The 20,633-nt window shown below is 34.1% G+C and overlaps 1 protein-coding gene across 1 annotated transcript; it reads right to left on the reverse strand.

Annotated features, from left to right (window-relative positions):
• Positions 1 to 4,298: 4,298 nt before the first annotated feature.
• On the reverse strand, positions 4,299 to 6,878 carry LOC108204781 (protein ACCELERATED CELL DEATH 6-like). The gene is made up of 3 exons (XM_064087182.1): positions 6,246 to 6,878; positions 5,235 to 5,861; positions 4,299 to 5,070 (listed from the first exon to the last, which is right to left on the reverse strand). The coding sequence occupies exons 2-3, from the start codon at positions 5,616 to 5,618 to the stop codon at positions 4,411 to 4,413; spliced, it is 1,044 nt and encodes a 347-aa protein (XP_063943252.1). The 5' UTR covers positions 5,619 to 5,861; positions 6,246 to 6,878; the 3' UTR covers positions 4,299 to 4,410.
• Between the last annotated feature and the right edge of the window lie 13,755 nt (positions 6,879 to 20,633).

A 20,633-nucleotide genomic window follows, 5' to 3' on the forward strand; every position in this document is an offset into this window, starting at 1 on the left:
AACTTCTTTTGCAGTAGTCACATAACTCAAACCATCACTGATATCATCAGCAACAGTATTGAGGATCCAAGTAATGATCATATCATTAACTCTCTCCCATTGAGGCAACAAAGGAGAATCCAAGGCAGGCTTCTCAAAGCTACCAGATACAATCACAAACTTGTGTCTAGCATTCAATGCAATCTGCATTGATCGACTCCAAGGACCAAAATTATCCGGTCCAGTCAATTTCTTAGCAATTAAGATCAGACCTGGATGATCACTATTATGCACATATAGAGGATGTGAATTGTTTTCTATCAAATTGTGATTAAACTGAGACTGAGATCCATCCGGATTAGATGTACTAGCATGAGGATTAGCATTAGAAGAATGCACACCTTGAACAACATTAGCAAAACTATTATGCAGCATGACTGATTCACAAGAACAAGAACAAGAACTGTACGGACAATTAGGGTTTGAGAACGAAGCACCTTATGTACACAGATCGAAAGCAGAAATCGCAGATATGAAGACGATGATCGATGTAGAGAAGAGAAATGAACCTTCAAGACATTGACGAAGAGAATCGAGTAGAAAATCAGCCATGTTCGGCTCTGATACCATATTAGAATAAGAAGCTGAGCTTACATATTTTCTAGAGAGAGAATTTCTGATATTGATAAAATGTTCAAGTAGCAAAGTTACACACCAGCAGAGTATATATACAATCACACTTGACAGCTAACAGAATATGACAGCTAACAGAATATGACAGCTGTACTAACTAACCCCACACACATTCCACTAAACTGTTATTGACTTGTGAAGTCAAAGCTAGAGCAATAGTTGCTTTATATTGCTGCTTTGCTGATCCTACTATTACATTAGCAGCTATAGTAGTATCATCTGTAATAGTTTTGTTTACGGACAAGAATCTGTTTGCTCAAGTGTAAAAAAAAGAAAGGGTCTATGTGCAAACTGCAACCTGTTACCAGGCTGACTTAATGGCCTGTCAGATTTAAAATCTCCCGGCGAATTGTTTACGTATACTTGTATTGTTTACACGAATTTTGAGTCTCTTCTAAAGTATATATAGTTTCATAATGTTTTTTTAAATTATTTTTTTTAATAAAAATTTAAACATTAAATTTTTATTGAAGAAATAAGAAAAATTTTAAAAATATTATGAAGCTATACTTTGTTAGAGTCTTAAACTACATGCCAAAAATAACATAAAAAATCTGACGGGACAAAAGGAGAAATATATCTCATATCTCCATAACGGTATTGTGTTACCGTAGGTCATATCTTCACTTCAGATCTCCATAACGGTAATAAATCGAAAATGCCAGGCTGGCTGTTTCACGTAGCGGACGCACAAAGATGAGTTTACACATGCCAAACGGTGCTTTATATTTCTCAATCCATTTCATTTCTTTACGCTCTTGTTTGAACCGTTTAACACTAATTTTATAGTACATATAATATATAACTTCACAATCTTGTTAAAAATTTTCATGTTCAGTATAAAAATTAAACATTAAATTTTTATTTATAAGAAATAAGTCAAAATACTCTATCAAATTATATTTTTTGTGAGAGTCTTATAATACTGTCGAGGTTCATCCCCAATATAAATAATTGAGCGGGATCAAGAGGATATCACTTATCCAAGCTCAAATTCAATTTCTTTGAAGTCTATTAAAAGCAGTATTTTTGTCTTGAAATTCGAGCTAATTTGGAAATCAACTAAACTTTGTAAAGTTTAATTCATTAAATTTATGTACCATAATTTTTGTTGAATTTTATTTGAAGTCTACTAGAAAAAGTATTTTTTGTTTAATATTTATTTTGTAAAATTAAATTCATTAAAGTTAAGTATTTGACCAACCTGTTTCTGCTTCCCGGGAGGTGGTGGCGGCTCAAGATCCGTAACGAACTTCGGTGGAAATAATTGATAGTATTACAGATGTGAAACGCGACTGAATTCGATCGAAAAACCCGGCGAGAAAAGATTGTTTTTTTTTTCTACAGAATATCTGTATTTATTCGTTTGGGACTCGTCTTTCTTAAGAGTAATGCGGACCCCTGGTCGCTCATTGGTTCCCATCAAAACCACCTGGCATGGCGAATCCTTCTGTCAAGGCTACCGTGGTTATGAGTGCAGCCACTATCATATGGGTGTTCACCATTTCTTTATGCCATTTCTATTTTCTCGCATTCTTCCTCACCAGTTCCATCAGGGGTGAGCACGGTTCGGTTTGGACGGTTTTGGAGGTCCAAATCGAACTAAACCGAATTTTTCGGTTTGGAAAATGCACAAACCATAACCAAACCGAATGTTGTAAAAACCAATCCAAACCTCGGTTCGGTTCGGTTTCGGTTTAATACCAAAATATTAAAAATATCATAAACTTTTATCAATTAAAATAATTCCACGTGCTCCCTTTTTTGTCACTTAACAACATACTTAACAAAAGATAAAGATGAAACTTGTATAATTATTTGATATAAATAATTTTAGGTGCTACCCTTATACGTTGTTATGAAAATAAATAATTCATTTTATTTTAAAACTAAAAAAAATTTATTTAAAAGAGAAAAAAGAAAGGTTTATTATTAATGACGAGTAGATAAAATAAGAATGGAGAAAAAAGGGAAGAATAATTTTAAAAAGTAAGAAATATCCATAATATTGATCAACACTTGAACTTAAATACCTAAATTAAATTTATAAAATTAATTACATAACATATGTGATAACGGTTCGGTTCAGATATTTCGGTCGGTTTGAAAGTGAAAACCGAAACCAAACCGAAAATATTCGGTTTTCTAATTACCCAAACCAAAACCAAACCAAACCGTTAAGAAACCGAAATATTCGGTTTGGACGGTTTGGATCGGTTTCGGATAATTATGCTCAGCCCTAAGTTCCATTTTCAATGTCTGGCACTTCATCTTTAATCCATTTATCCCGGTAGAATTTCACACCGGTTCTCTCAACTGTAACTACAACGAGAGCCTGGATAATTATTAACATAATTAAAGAGTGTAAGTTATATACACTGTGTGGTCCATTATATAAGTCATTTGACTTTTTACACGTAGCCTTAGATGTTTTGACTATATAGCAAATATTAATATTTTTGTAATATTTTTTCTGAATAAAAATATAGCATAAATATTTTTATTTAGAAAAGGAGAATTTTAAAAATACCGATTTTAAACATGTGGTCAAACCTCCTAAAGATACGTGTAAAAAATCAAACATCCAGAGAGTATATTTATTGCAAGGGAAAATATTTCATGCACAAAATTCGATACAAATTTTTTCCATACAATGGCAGGTGTTAAGTCTTGATTCCAATTTTATGAATGCATGTGCTAGCTCTCTGCTAATGCATGCACGTATCTGGTCGATTAGGGTACGGGTCTGTTTTTGATGAAACACTTCTGTAGGAGTTAATTTGTGCCGTTTACTGAATCCCAGTTCGTATTCTAGAGTTCAGGAATGTAACATTCGAACTTAGCAATTAGGTGAAGAGGTGTATTTTCATCTTTGTCTTTTTGAATAAGAAGGGCATTCTTGATATCAAATTTTAGAATTCCTGACAAAATGAATCCGATCAAGTACTTCTGGTCTTGCATTACTGCGATATGCAAAAAAATTCTGACCATTTCCATCTACACTCTCCCAAGCATCTGGTAAATATTCCAGAAGTACCTTTAGGCTTTAGCACAATGTCGTGTCCTTTATATGCTGCTACATGAATAGCTGTTCTCTCGTATTTTTTATCCTTCAGGTAAGCCACTGATTTGTCCAGTTGCAGTAAAAATTTAACCAATTCAGAAAGATTGTTATGTGCCGCGTAGTGAAATGCCGTCCACCTATTATTATCTGCTACCTTTACGAGGTTTTTGTTCTTTCGTTGATCGGTTGCAGGTTGGTTCAACTCCTTAAAGAAGAAAGTCAAAGACTGTGATATCTAATTGGTTAAAACTCTTTTGAATATCATTGATTGATTAAATGATTACAATAAAGGATTACTCCCTCCGTCCCCCGCCCTCATTTATTTACATCGGCAGACGGAGGCTCGGCACACATTCTAATACTCTCGTAAAACATTATTCGATAAATTATTTTGAACTTTTATTCTTCTGAATAAAAATTTGATGTTTAAATTTTTATACAAAAAAAAAAAATTTAAAAATAAGTTATAGAACTATGTTTTATATGAACCATAAAATACGTGTCCGAACAGTGTGAAAAAACTATAAAGAAATGAGAGGGACAGAGGGTGTACAATTAAATATACAAAAATGGGGTAGTAGATTTCATTTAATTGCCGCACACAAAGGATCATCTTGTAATATTATTAAAATGTGCTTGACAGAATAAAATTCATGAAAGCATTATTTTACAGTTCAGACTAAGTTTGTACAAACAGGGCTCGCTGGTTGGCATGGTTTCCTGACAATACCCCAGTGTCGCCACCTCCACACAATACCCGAATTTCGGTACCGATTTCTAACATTGCGATACAACTGGCGAAGCCACGAACGTGATAGAACTATAGGAACTGTTAACATGTTTATTGAAGTTCTAAAGCTAAGAGGAAAGACAAGGAGAAAGAATAAAGAAGAGAGGCTACAAACACAAATGGCCAGAACTAAGGAGTGTGACAGTACACCATAAGTCCCTGCAATAAAAGCCACCATCATTGCTACAATTGATGCAATGTTGAACACTACAGCCAATGCGAACAACGTAAAAAAGGCCTTCTTCTTCGGATGGAATGATAATGAGAAGTAAAGAAACAGAGAGGAAATCGAGAATAAGAGAGCAACCGTATCTGCAACCACAAATATATTAAAGGCGGGCTTTCTTAGAAGTAATGGGGACCCTTGATCGGGTCCCAGATTGCCGTTAAAACCACCTGGCATGGCGAAGCCTGCTGTTAAGGCTACTGTGGTCACAAGTGCAGCCACTACCATATGTGTGTTCGCCCTTTGTCTTTGTATCTCGATCCTTTCTTTGAAACCTCTTAGATCAGATCGATCCATCTTTGGTATCTTACCGCCAGTTCAATTGTCCCAAAAATTATAAAAAGTGTCCCTACTTGGATGTGATCCACCGTTCTCCTGGACATGGTCATATAAACAATGGCGAGTACTAATCGATAAATTTAACAACAAACTTTATCATGTTACCAATTAAAACCATATGAAATTTAAATTCAATCTGTCACACGTACCTCATCATCCCTTAAGATTGGAGAATAATACTGATAAAGCGCTTCTGCTGGAGTCAAATTGGTGTCGTCTACTACTTCTTGGTCAATCTTCTGTATCCATTGCGGCAATCCAGGAATATGATATCCAAGCTTGCCAACTAGGTGAAGTGGCGTATTCCCTTCCTTGTCTTTTTGTATGATGAGTGTATTTAAAGTATCAAATTTCCAAGTTTTTGATAAAATGAATTTCAAAAGGGAGTCTTGGTTTTGCTTCAGGGCTATGTGGAAAATATTTTGACCACTTCCATCTACACTATCCACAATATCCGGCAAATACTTTAAAAGTTTCTTTATCACCTTCGTGTATCCTTTATATGCTGCTACATGAAGAGGCGTCATCTTATCTTTTTTATCTGCTATATATGCCACACTTCTGTTGGCATCCAATAAAAATCCAATAGAACGCCGAAGATTGTTGTCTGCCGCAAAATGAAACGCTGTCCATTTCCATTATCATCTAATACCTTGATGAGGTCTGAGTTGCTTCTCAATAGAAATCTCATGCATTTTGTCATATCATCACAAAATTGATAATTACCATCTAAACAGAGGTGCTTATATGTAAGCCAGCCAAGTCACAAACTTCACAGAAAGAAATGAAATAATATTTAGACACATATAGAGTTAAAAATATATATACAGAGAGAGATAAAGAGCACGGTGATCAAATACAAATTATCTAAAACCAAAATACAAAATACAAACTAATTTAAATCACTAAATCAATCTAATTTAATCTAATGGTCACCTAAATTCACCACACACAATAAACCTATATCCTCTCACATATGATTTCACATAATCCCTCCGTTTCTAATTTGATATTTCCCGTCAATCGGTTCATTTTTTTTTTAAAATCCGATTTCACTATATTTTTCTTTATATCAACAAACTTTTCCATAATTTTAAAAATATTTAATTTTTCTATTAAAATAAAAGTATATCTATACATTATAGAGTACGTACCCCCGTAAAGTGGGGACCCCCGAATGTTGGTGATTCACACTTCTTAAGAATTACTTTGGTGACACCCCCGTAACCCCTAGCGGCAGCCAAGTAAAGTGGAGTTTCATCAGACTTGTTCCGAGAATACGAATAACCTGAATTTTCTTTTACTAACAGTCTAACTACTTTCTTCTGATTGTATCGAACAGCCGCATGCAAGGCAGTTTCAAATTCCACATTCGAAGCTCTAATCAGCTTTTGCAGAAGCGTAGTTGTGTTTTCCAGATCATTAGGTTGGTGGTCCGAAGACTTGGCCTTACTAATAAGTGCTTCAACAGAGTCAAAGTGCCCCTGTCTTGCTGCTAGATGAAGAGCTGTCTCACCTCTCGAGTTGGTCTGTAATAGTAGTGATTCATCCGCACGTTCAAGTATCTCTTGCACGCATTTGTGACTCCCGTGTTGGCATGCAACATGAAGCACCGAATTATTTGTAGGTGTCATTTGATCACGTGCTTGAAGCCAGTCTTTCTCCTTTAGGACATCAATGCCATCTTCAGTGAGAGCTAAATATAGTTCCCTGTCCATATGTTTTACTACTTTGTATGTGTTGAATACCCAAAAATATTGAACGTTCACATTTAAGCTAGGATACAATACATCATACATATAGGCAAGCTGCAAAGTTGTGTTGCTTCCTAATTAATTTAATTACTCAATTACCCTTGAATTATTGGTCAGACTGGCCCGCCTCTTAATAATGCAGAAATTTGTATGAACATGGACCCGATATGTCTCCGTAAAGTAATTAACTTTGTTTACAGTTATCTAGACCTCAAGTTAGTTACAGTATCGTTTCCTTTTTTAACGTCTCGTTCGATTAAATACGTTTTTAATATAATAATATAAAATGTAGAATTGTAATTTTATTTATTAGTTTTTGACCTTTTTCACTAAACTCACTTATTAGCAAAACAGTACTCGCACTTTGAAACGTGATAATTTGTACCCAAAATTGAAGCTTTCAGTTTGTAATCCTGACCCCCATTCCGTTAAAAACTAAGGGTAAGGTCCAGTATCTGAGGGGTAACAATGTGTATATTAGTTTCTAACAGCTACTTAATCTGATGTAACCCCAAAGTTTATGTATTATATTTTAAAATTATTTTTAAACATACATACGATGTATAAAATATGGATTTAGAGTTAGATTTATTTTTTAAATACATATTTGAAATAATTTTCAGATCTAAAATCAGAATACATAATTTTTGCATTTTTTTACTGGTCGACACGTATTTTAAGACACATATAAAATATAATTTTATAAGTTTTTTCTACAATATTCTTTATAAAAAAATTCGATATTAAATTTTTATTTAAAAAAATACATAATAATTTATCAAATTATACCTTATATGGATATTAAAATACGTGTCGAACGGTCATATAAATATTCCACAATATAAACACATGAGGGTACGTAGCAAAAAAAAACTTCCCACAATATGTGTCATACTCTTTAACCCATGTAAAATTTATAGTATTTTCAATATAGTATTAAATGCAACCAACAAGCCCCTCATAAATATATTTAGAAAGATTATGAATGTATAGTGTAATTTGAAATGAAGAAAGGTCCAATGGAGAGTAATTAATGAGGTGCGCAATTAATATGTATGAAAACTAAGCTGATTAGTTGTGGGAAGATAATGTTCAAAACATTACATTAATTGTTTCTTAATATGTGTGAAATTTGCAAAGTGGACACTTAAAATGGGATGGGGGAGTAGCAGTTTTTCATGATGTTGTCATGTGCACACACTAAGCATCAAAATTCATGAATTTGGATAATTTTTATTGGCTCCATTTTTAATAATAATGGATCCTCTGCAGTTACAACAACCATATCAATCAAAACCCTCTAATTTTATAAATGTTAGTGCTTAGAACGTGCCCATGAGCACACACTAGACAACCCAATTACTCCCTCTGTCCCTCTCATTTTTTTACCGTTACTATTTTGGGATGTCCCTCTCATTTCTTTACGTTACTATAAATAGTCATTGTCTTGATTTCTGTGTCCTCCTCTAATGTAAATAATTGAGAGAGAGGGAGTAATAATTATGGTGGGTGACAGCACTGTGACTCTGCCTAATCAGTACTCAATAGTAGTAGCACATTCTCAGTGCAACCAATAATAACTAGGTCCCATCAAATTATATACTCCTGTATTGAGTGTGAAAAATGTAACAAAATGTGTAAATTTTAATGAAAAGTGCCTGGTGGGATTTATTCATATTTATCCGTAAAAAAAAGATTACTCATATTTAATACTTCCTCCGTCTCTTATTACTTTTCCTGTTTCTCTTCAGCACGTTTGCCAATACACACTTTTGATCCTTAATATCATTAATTTCGTATTGATATTAAATATAAAAACTTCATTGTATTAAAGTACTCGTGAATACGAATCCAACAAGATCCGTCACGACTATATTTAGTTTTATAGATTACACATAAATTAGTAATTTGTCTTATGTTATAAACAGTCCCGACATATGAAACGAGAAAAGAATAAAGAAACGGAGGGAGTAATAGATTTGAGGTAAACAAGAAAAATAGCAGGGTAATAATGTTTATTTCATTATAGAATAAAGATAGTGGAACAAGTATGTATGATAGTGTTATATATTATTAAAAGTTATTATAGTTGAAACGTATAAAAATATATGTATACTTCCTCTATTCTAGCAAATTATTTACGTTCAGTGTTTGCATGTATTTTGAAATTCTTGTATGGTATAGTTTCATAACGTTATTTTAAATATATCTTTTTTAATAAAAATATAAATGACAAATTTTTATTCAGGAAAAAACAATATAAAAAACATATTATGGAATTATATTTTATAAAAGTCTCAAAATGCGTGGCAAAAAATAACGTAAATAACCGACGGGGAAAGAGTAATTATTGAAATATAGGGACGTCACATGCATTTTAAAATTATTAGAAAATCTAATTTTTTTCTTATTTACTGAAAAAATATGAAAATAAATATATTTTTCAAATTTTTATTTAGAAAAAAAATATTAAAATAAAAATATATTTCATAACAATATTAAAATGTATGTTGAGCAATGAAAAAGAATACATATAAAACTGAAGGGGAAGAGACCGAAAACTTATGGAAACTACTGACCAATTATTAACCTAGGCACATGGGTATCCTTCTGGGCTACCCATGTATTTTTATTTGGGTCTGTAAGTATCGAATTTCCAAGTTTTTGATAAAATGAATTTTCAAAGGAAGTTTTTTTTTTTTTTTTGACAAACAAGAAAATTTTATTAACTCTGGACATCAACCGTCAATGCATAATCAACTCGACTAGGAACAGACCTCCTGTCGAACACTCGATCCGGATAAGAATATGACTCTCTGGCTAGTTCATGAGCAGCTATATTAGCGGAACGTTTAATAAAAAACAACTCAACTGTGTTTAACTCTTTCAACAGATTGCGACAATCCATTACTACCTTACCAAATGGAGAAACCATCTTAGCACTGCTACGAATTGCTTGGACAGCTACCAAACAATCGGCAGGGCCGGTTTTTGAGGCGTGCAAGGTGGGCGACGGCACAGGGCCCCAAAACTATAGGGGCCTCAAAATTTAGAAATCAATGTTTTATTTAATAAAATTAAATTTGAAAAATGAAATTGAAAATTGAAAATTATATATTTATTTTAATTCTGTTTATTTATAGATAAATAATTACATAATCTAATAGATTAGTTTATTATGTCTATTTGCATTTTAAATCTTTTATGTTGTATCTTTACTTTTTATACAATAATTTCTCTTTTATTAAATGTTTTCATAATGTTTTTTACATATGATATTTTTTCATATGTACTATAAATTTCATTCTTTTCAATGACATATAGATATATCTCATATAAATTCATATTAATTTTGTTTAAAATATTAAAATTACTATTATTTAATAACATTATTTATCTTATTTTAAGTGACATGTTTTAATTTTATAAAAAAATAATATTTTTATTATTTATTTATTTTTATAATATACATATTTTTTATTATTATTTGAGGCATAATTCATATTATAGCACAGGGCCCCAAAATTCTCCCAGACGGCCCTGACAATCGGACTCCACTATGATTTGCTGCCATCCTTGTGCCTTAACCCAGCTGAGAGCTTCCTTTATGGCTAAAGCTTCGGCCATTTCGGGAGGGAATAAGCTGTACATACACACTGTTCTAGCAAAAAGTACCTCCCCATGATAATCTCGAACAATCATTCCAATTCCTGTAGAATTATACTCATCAAATGTTGCCGCATCCACTGATATCTTACGTTTAGCCTCCTGTGGTTTAACCCAAGTACAATCCCCATCTCCGTCAATAAGATTAGGAAAACGGGTGCACAACAAATCTCTTTGGGATAATCTCCATTGTGTAAGATATTGCTTAGCTTTTGCAATCACAACATGAGCACGAGTATACTTACCATTCCAAACTAAATCGTTCCTTGCTTTCCAGATTGCCCAACTAACAGTAGCAATTTCGGCACATTTCTCCTTGTCATATGTAGCCAAAATTCTCTCCCACCATTGGTACAACTCCTCGCCTTCATACCAGTGAACCTTACTGATTTGCCAACACAGAGCTGCAAAAGAGCAACTTACCACAGCATGATATATCGTCTCGTCACCATATCGACACACTGGACAACAGCTCTGAACTGCCACATGTTTACTTTGCAATTGCACCATCGTCGGAAGACAGTGAGATAATGAGCGCCATACAAAATTAAGGACTTTAGGCGGAGCTTTTAAACGCCAAATTTTCCGCCAAAAGCTGTCATTGTGCTCTCGCCTCCATGCCTCCTTACGAGCCTGGAGAATTCTATAAGCACTACGCACTGAGTAATTTCCTGAAGGCTCCTTACACCAATACACCGAATCCATCTCCTGCTCTTCTCCAACTGGAATATTTCTTATACAGCTACTATCTCTTTCATTAAATAGATCCTTTAAAATTTCCTCATCCCACCCTCTGCCATCCATTTTCATAAGCGATGAAACCTTTTGATCAACAAGGCCTGGATGTGATGAAGTAACATAAGGGTTCCGATCATCCAACAACCAAGCCTGGTCAAGAATATTGATGTCTTTTCCTGTGCCAACTCGCCAACGCAACCCTTCAACCACAACATCATCTTTCGCTTCCAATATACTGCGCAATATAAAGCTGGGATTATTTCCCAATGAAGCGTCAATGAACTGGCAATTAGGAAAATATCTCGCTTTGTAGATTCGAGTAGCCAGACTATTAGGATTAGACATAAATCGCCACCCCTGCTGTTTGCCTAGCATAGCTAAGTTGAAATCTCTGAAGTCTCGAAAACTCATACCCTTTATATGCAACATATTTTAACCTTTTTAATCTACAGTGTCCAAAATATCCGGCAAATATTCTAAAAATTTCTCGATCACCTCCGCGTATCTTTTTATATGCTACATGAAGAGCGGTCTTCTTATATTTTTTATCTGCTACATATGTATATCTGATTTTGCCAACCGTCAGACTTCCAAACATGTCTAAATATTTCGCTTCCGACCACCTCACAGAAATCATTAGAAAACAAATTTCATCTCAATAATAATCTATTATATTGTTCCTTAACAACTTTTTTTATACGGAGAAGCAAAAAAATTTTAATTGTTTAAAGTTCAAAATATAATTGTAACACATCGCATCATAACAAAGAAAAGTAAACAAGATATATGTATTGTTTATTGACACCAAATACAAATTTTAAATACATTATACAGTACGTATTGTATCCTCTCTAAATCACTTCTTGGGCCGTTTATTTTGCTTTACTGTTAAGTCGGCCTTTGATTTTTTACATTAATGCCACGAGTTTATGCATATTTAATGGAAGTGGTGTAAACTGTTTTCGCGGGTTAAATCAATAAGGTGCGATTGAAATTATTCAAAGTAGTGGTACAAATCTGTTTCTGAACGATAGTAAAAAAGCGCGATAGGCAATTATCTCCCTATTTTATGTAATAACATGTTTAAGTTTGATTGGTGTATTAGTAAAAATTGTTTTGATCACCAAACTGTTTCTGCTTAGCCGCAGCCGGCAGGTGGTGGCGGCGGCTAAAGATCCATATCGAACTTCAGTAGAAATAATTAATATTGCTACAGTTACCGAACGGATGGAATTCGATCAAAAAAAACCCGGTCGTGAAAAGATTATTTTTCTACAGAATGTTTGTATTTATACGTTTTTTACCGCTATGTTCTGTACTAATGTTATGTTTAATTTGGTTGGGGTGAATGAAATAAAATGAGTGAAGATAAAAGAAAATAACAAAAGGATAGAATGGAGATTTAAGAAGCATAAATTTCATATGATAAAATTTGGCATAAATTAGGTATGATGAGGAATGAAGTATTATTTCACAAAATAGAAGAGTTGAGCTGTAGCCTGTAGCTGAGAATGACAAAAAAATGTGGACGGAATGAAATTAGTGAACTACTAAACATTTAATAAATTATAGTTCCAGTTCCATTCCATTAGTTCTATTTTCATTCCCCGGCCAAACACAACATAATATTTTACTGGTTTTTCTTAAGAACTTTGTAAGGAATATCCCATCTAACCTCCAGACTTACAAAACTTGAGGTGCGAAACTGCGAATACGTGTCGTTCTGTGTGCTGTTTGGCTGCATTTATAGATTATTATGTGCGAATTAAGGCTATCAGCTGAATTACAAGTAATCCAGGGAAAACTGTTGTTTCGGATTTGGCCAACTAGCATTTTCCGGGTATGTACCTCACTCGGGGGTTCTCTGTATTTCTGGGCAAAATGGATTAAACTGAACTAGCACTAGTACAAAAATAACTTTCAGCATCGCCCCTTTAGCGTCGGTTAAAAACAGAACCGACGCTGTAGATACTTTTATTTTGCTATCAAATGAATTTCATTTGATAGCAAAATATAAAAAAGGAATCATCATGTAGAAATAAAACATTGTGATATACTGTATCTTATTACATCTCACTATTGTAGTAATCGAACTTGAATTTCTTAGACCAAAAGCTCACATTGTTGACTTGCCACCTTCAGCTTGTTTGATCACCTCGAGGATGATGAACTTCATGAAATCCAGAAGAGTTCGTGATTTGAGAGGAAAAGAGAAAACATATTGTATTGATTATACTATTACTTGTTACATGAATGTACATAACGAGTGCTTTATATACAGAACCCGAGCCACTATCTTGTAACTAACTACCAGACTTTGTAACTAACTATGCTGAGTAGGAGCCAGCCTGTACATGACAGCTGGATAATATATATACACAAAATATATAATTATGTAATATCACCAACAGAGGACTCGTCCTCAGCCGTCTAAAAAATTCTCCTTATTCTCGAGAAAAAGGTATAGCGTACTCTGTATTTCAACCAACGATATATCCAACCAAGGGAATGATATAATTGCAATATCACAGGGATGTAGGGCGTGTTTGGGGTGAAGAAGTAGAAGCTTCTTCTGGCTTCTGCTTCTTTTGATCCGTTTGTGTAAAAAAGTAGAAGCACTTTTAAAAAGCTGAGAATACTAGCTTCTGTCTCACAGCTTCTGCTTCTTTTCCAAACACTTTATTAACTTATTTACTTCTCACTTCTATTCCACTTCTTTAGTTTAAGTAAGAAATCACTTCTTTTAAGCTAACCCAAACGGCCCCGTAGTTTCTGATATAATGGACGCTAAAAGAAAAGACGAGAAGAAGGAATAAAGAAGAGGCCGTAGAAACAATAATGGCCAGAACTAATGAGTGATACAGCACGGCAAAAGTGCCTGCAATAAAAGCCACCATCATTGCTGCAATCGAAACAACATTGAGCACTACTGCGCTCATGAGCAACAAAAAAGTGACACCCAGCCCCTTGCGGTTGAATGATATTGAAAAGTAAAGAAAAAGTTCGGAAATTGAAAAAAGGAGGGCCAATGTATCGGCTATCATGAATATCTTGAAGGCCGGCTGCAACAACCCGGGTCAAATCCCGAGTCTTTTTCGAAAATCGGGTCAAGTCCCGAAATCCGAATCCGAAAATAAGCCGAAATAAACTGGCCCAATTTCAACAACTTGGGTAATTCACAAGCCCAACACAGGCCCCCAAAAGATCATGATTTATTGGTGCAATTCGTAGTAGTACTTATTGTGACGCCCCCGGCCCGGGATGACCTCAGCAACCCGGTCCGGGGGTGCCATTCTACTGAACACACCGAAATATATCTTCATAATCTTAAACTTGATATAACTTAAAAGCATTTTTTTTTTTACCTTACATCAGAGTCTTACATCACTCTTCTAAAAGTTCACAAATATTTCTTTTCGATTACATAATAATTCTACTAAACTTCTACTTACAAATCCAACCAAGTCTAGCACTTCATCTCATCACACTTTTACCCTTGCCTGAATATTCTTCTCCAGAATTCTTCCCTGTAAAGTTAGTACATAAAAAAGGATGAGCTCATAAAGCTCAGTAAGCATATACGTACGATTCAACTGAGTTTTATTCACAAAACTTGGTGAACCAAATCAATATTTCATCAGCGTCATCAAAACAGTTTCACACATCAAGATGAGTATGAGTATGAGTATTCAAGCACGATTAGTTCATCAATTCATCAAGTTGGGATCCCGGCCAGCTAAACAATCGGTTTAGCTTTACTTCCAATAAGGAAGCATCATCATCAGTTCATCAAGTATCAATGCAAGAATACTCATTCCTCATAAGAAAATCATCAACAATATGTTCACCAAAACATCATAAAATATCAACAGTGAAGGGTAAAGTATATACTTACAGTGCACAACTTCCAGTTCAAGTTGATTAATCAACCTCGCCTTCCAGATAGTCAATCTTCTATGTCACAAAATAATAAACTTAGAATCTTATCTTAAAATGACGATCTCGTAAAATCTACTTAAAATTCCTCATTTAGATCGCTTCTCATTTATTCTTCTCTTATTATTGATTTAAGTAAAATATTCCTTACTGACTCATGTTATTATCCTAAATATCTCATTCTTCTAAATAACCCTTTTTTTTATTCAATTATTGACTAAATCCACCAATTAAACTAATTATCTATTAAATCACCCTAATTATAAATTTATTTAATATCTCTCGAACCCAAAATTAGGCTTCACCATTAAATCCGAAAAATTATTTACTTAAACTTTCATGTTTTACACTTTTACCGATTTCACCATTTAATCACTCAAATTAATTAAATACAAGTCTTCAATATTCTAGCCAATCAAAAGCTGCCACATCATCATCTTCTCCAACACACCCATCTTATTTTCTCTCTCCCCGAAGTCAACATCCATGGCCAAACTTTGACCAACCATAACTTTCTCATATTTTATCCAAATCACATGATTCAAGAGTCCATTTCATCTGTTTTTTCACAAGGAATCTAAATATGATTTTTATTTTACAATCCAACATCAAATTGATGCCCAGCGAATTATTTATCAGAACTAATTTTTAATTAATTTACTAACTGCTCTCTCCTCCATCTCTCCCCACATCACCTTCCTCCTTCTGCCCAGCAGCCACCATAGCCGGCCGGAGCGTAGCTCTGGCGACTCACCGCCGTCATCTCTCTCCCTTGCTTACCGCCCCTTCCCCTTTTTACTCCGCCGGGAGACTCCGTCGGCGACGCCGACGTGAGCTCCGGCCAATCCCCTCCGACCAACTCCTTCAACAAGCTTCAACCAACAATTCACACCATCAATATTTCATCATTCAATATAATCCCCAAATTAAGCATAAACCCTAATTTAAAGTAGTTTAAACGAAATCCCAATTCATTTGTGTTTATGTGTTTATAATATACATGTTCTGTTTATTCCAAAGCAGTACACACCAACTTGAGGGGACAAAATTTACCTCATTAAAATAGACACCAGTGGGTCCTTTCTAGCTCATGACTATCTCATAAATTCATAATTCTCTCTACACAATTGTTTTGTTGATTAAATTAAGGAAAACAAGCATTTATGTCTATGAACTTACCTTAGTCGCTAGCTCCACTTCCTTTTTCCTTTGATTCTCAACTCTCAAATCTCCTGTAGATTTTCTTCTCCTTAAGTCTCCTTTGCTAGTTTCTGTGAAAGTGTTTTATTGCCTTGGCTTTTATACTATTTTGCTAATTACAATTAGCACTTAATAACCCTCATATTTATATCCTAATGAAGGGATTACTTGGCCCCCAAGTAGCATTACTTGGGCACTAAGTAATATTGCTTGCGGTCTAAGTAACGTTTTGCCAAAATTATTAAAAACGCCCGGCTGCTATTTTTCTCGTATCGGTATTAATAAATATTTAAATATTACCCAACATAATTATATAAGTAGATTATTGATTATTTAATATTTTCTGGCCAATTCCTAAATTTATAAAATAATAAAGATAAATTATCGTCTCAGCTAAAACTTAACATTTATTCAGAAATCGGTAAATAAATAATCACGTCTACTATATTTTTCAACTAAACACAGCTCTCGGGTTAACGTACATATTTAAATTAACGACGGGCCCACACAACATAACCCACATGTTTACTAGTATTCTCGAAATTATAATATTTTTAATTAATACCTCATGCCTCATAAATTTTTGTTAAGACTAATAAATAGTCTTTTCGCACAATAATAATTAAATTGAATAGTTGTACTTTTACGAAATTTTGAATTTCACGGGTGTTACATTCTTCCCTCCTTATAGGATTCCGTCCTCGGAATCCCGATTGGTGCTAAACAACTCTGGGTAGCTTTTTCTCATCACATCATCTAATTCCCACGTGACTTCTTTTTATTAACTCTAGTTGCACTAACCTCTCATAAATTCTTCCCTCCTTATGCTCTGACTTCCTAATCCAAGCTTTTTCATTTCCTTAATCAATTCCTTTGGTAACGACATAACATTAACTCTTTCTTTCTTACTTAATGCCTCAACTACATTTGTTTTCATGTGTGATAGTTAATCATACAGTCATAGTCCTTTATCAATTCTAACTATATCATTTGTCTCATATTTAACTCTTTTTGAGTAAATAAGTATTTTAAATTCTTATGATATGTAAATATCTCACACTTCCCACCATACAAATAAGGTCGCCAAATTTTTAAAGCAGATATTATAGTAGTTAATTCTAGATCATGGGTAGGATATCTCAACTTGAAATCCTTAAATTGTCTTAAATCATATACTATCACTTTTCCATATTGTATAAGAACACGTCCTAGTCCCTTGTGAGATGATTACTATAAATCACAAAAGTTCATGTCTCGTCAGGTAAGATTAACACGGTGGCCATTGTAGTCGCTTCTTTGATTCCTGAAAGCTTTACTCGCACTTAGTCCATTCAAACTTCTCTTCTTTCCTAATCACCTTGGCCAAAGGATAAAAATATTATGGATAAATATAATAACAAACTTATCCAAATATATCTTAAATACCCTATTCATAAGATCCATAAATGCTATAAGTGTATTAATCATTCTGAAAGACATCTCAAAGAACTTACAATGTTCATGTCGAGTCCTAAAGGTTGTCTTAGGTATATATTCAGGTCTGATCCTTAATTGATGGTATTCAGATCTCAAGTCTATCTTAGAAAAGTAAGATGTTCCCTTCAATTGGTCAAATAAATCATCAACCCTAGGTCAAAGGTCATCTTATTTAATTCTCAATAATCTATGTGGCATTCTTCAAATCTGTGGGTCTGGATCTGACGTCACCATACAACACTTTCTTAAAACTCTTTTTCAAAACAAACCAGAATCAAAGGATTTGAAATTTGAGCATTTTGAAGAGAACTCAAAGGAAATAAGAATTTTAAAATCTTTCTTGGATATAGAGGTCATTCACAATGGTAATCACCGATCAATGAGTTTTCAAAATAGCTTTCATTTGAAATAAGGATAACTGGGAGATCAATTATGATCAAGTGAACTAAGTGTTGCGTGTCTAAATTAAGACACTACTAAAGGTTGTTAACCTTCTTGTAATCACAACACACACAAGTGATGGCGTCCCATCCAACTCCTATCACACAGACAGGTATACCTTGTGTCCCCTATAATTAGGGTTGTTCATCCCAATCAGATGAAAGAAATATCAAGGAAATAAGATTTTTCTTAAAGATTTTCTTTTAAACAGTTATCTCTCAACTTGGACAAACTTGATCCACTATAATTACTTCTTGGTCAGCTATTTCTATATCACAATAGACTCTTCTACAACTTGCTTAGCTTCCATCAATAATTGGCCTCTCCATTAAGCATATAAGCATCAAAGATAGTTTTCTTATCCTCTTCTGAACCAACTATTTTAAAAGTCTTTTTTATTTCACTTAGCCATATCTTGGCCTCAACAGTATCTACAGTCCCTTTTTCTCTGAGGGTTCCAACTATAGTAAGTACTAACCACATAGTTTATTCCACACCTTCACAACTAAGTTCCATATATCCCTTAGACCTCTTTTCTAACTTAAAATCACACTAGTTTAAGGTCTTAATCTTACTTTCTCCGATTCTCGAACCTATAGCTCTGATACCACCTGTGACGCCCCCGGCCCGGGATGACCTCAGCAACCCGGTCCGGGGGTGCCATTCTACTGAACACACCGAAATATATCTTCATAATCTTAAACTTGATATAACTTAAAAGCATTTTTTTTTTACCTTACATCAGAGTCTTACATCACTCTTCTAAAAGTTCACAAATATTTCTTTTCGATTACATAATAATTCTACTAAACTTCTACTTACAAATCCAACCAAGTCTAGCACTTCATCTCATCACACTTTTACCCTTGCCTGAATATTCTTCTCCAGAATTCTTCCCTGTAAAGTTAGTACATAAAAAAGGATGAGCTCATAAAGCTCAGTAAGCATATACGTACGATTCAACTGAGTTTTATTCACAAAACTTGGTGAACCAAATCAATATTTCATCAGCGTCATCAAAACAGTTTCACACATCAAGATGAGTATGAGTATGAGTATTCAAGCACGATTAGTTCATCAATTCATCAAGTTGGGATCCCGGCCAGCTAAACAATCGGTTTAGCTTTACTTCCAATAAGGAAGCATCATCATCAGTTCATCAAGTATCAATGCAAGAATACTCATTCCTCATAAGAAAATCATCAACAATATGTTCACCAAAACATCATAAAATATCAACAGTGAAGGGTACAGTATATACTTACAGTGCACAACTTCCAGTTCAAGTTGATTAATCAACCTCGCCTTCCAGATAGTCAATCTTCTATGTCACAAAATAATAAACTTAGAATCTTATCTTAAAATGACGATCTCGTAAAATCTACTTAAAATTCCTCATTTAGATCGCTTCTCATTTATTCTTCTCTTATTATTGATTTAAGTAAAATATTCCTTACTGACTCATGTTATTATCCTAAATATCTCATTCTTCTAAATAACCCTTTTTTTTATTCAATTATTGACTAAATCCACCAATTAAACTAATTATCTATTAAATCACCCTAATTATAAATTTATTTAATATCTCTCGAACCCAAAATTAGGCTTCACCATTAAATCCGAAAAATTATTTACTTAAACTTTCATGTTTTACACTTTTACCGATTTCACCATTTAATCACTCAAATTAATTAAATACAAGTCTTCAATATTCTAGCCAATCAAAAGCTGCCACATCATCATCTTCTCCAACACACCCATCTTATTTTCTCTCTCCCCGAAGTCAACATCCATGGCCAAACTTTGACCAACCATAACTTTCTCATATTTTATCCAAATCACATGATTCAAGAGTCCATTTCATCTGTTTTTTCACAAGGAATCTAAATATGATTTTTATTTTACAATCCAACATCAAATTGATGCCCAGCGAATTATTTATCAGAACTAATTTTTAATTAATTTACTAACTGCTCTCTCCTCCATCTCTCCCCACATCACCTTCCTCCTTCTGCCCAGCAGCCACCATAGCCGGCCGGAGCGTAGCTCTGGCGACTCACCGCCGTCATCTCTCTCCCTTGCTTACCGCCCCTTCCCCTTTTTACTCCGCCGGGAGACTCCGTCGGCGACGCCGACGTGAGCTCCGGCCAATCCCCTCCGACCAACTCCTTCAACAAGCTTCAACCAACAATTCACACCATCAATATTTCATCATTCAATATAATCCCCAAATTAAGCATAAACCCTAATTTAAAGTAGTTTAAACGAAATCCCAATTCATTTGTGTTTATGTGTTTATAATATACATGTTCTGTTTATTCCAAAGCAGTA

This window comes from Daucus carota, chromosome 1 (assembly GCF_001625215.2).
Source record: "Daucus carota subsp. sativus chromosome 1, DH1 v3.0, whole genome shotgun sequence".
Lineage (NCBI taxonomy): Eukaryota > Viridiplantae > Streptophyta > Magnoliopsida > Apiales > Apiaceae > Daucus > Daucus carota.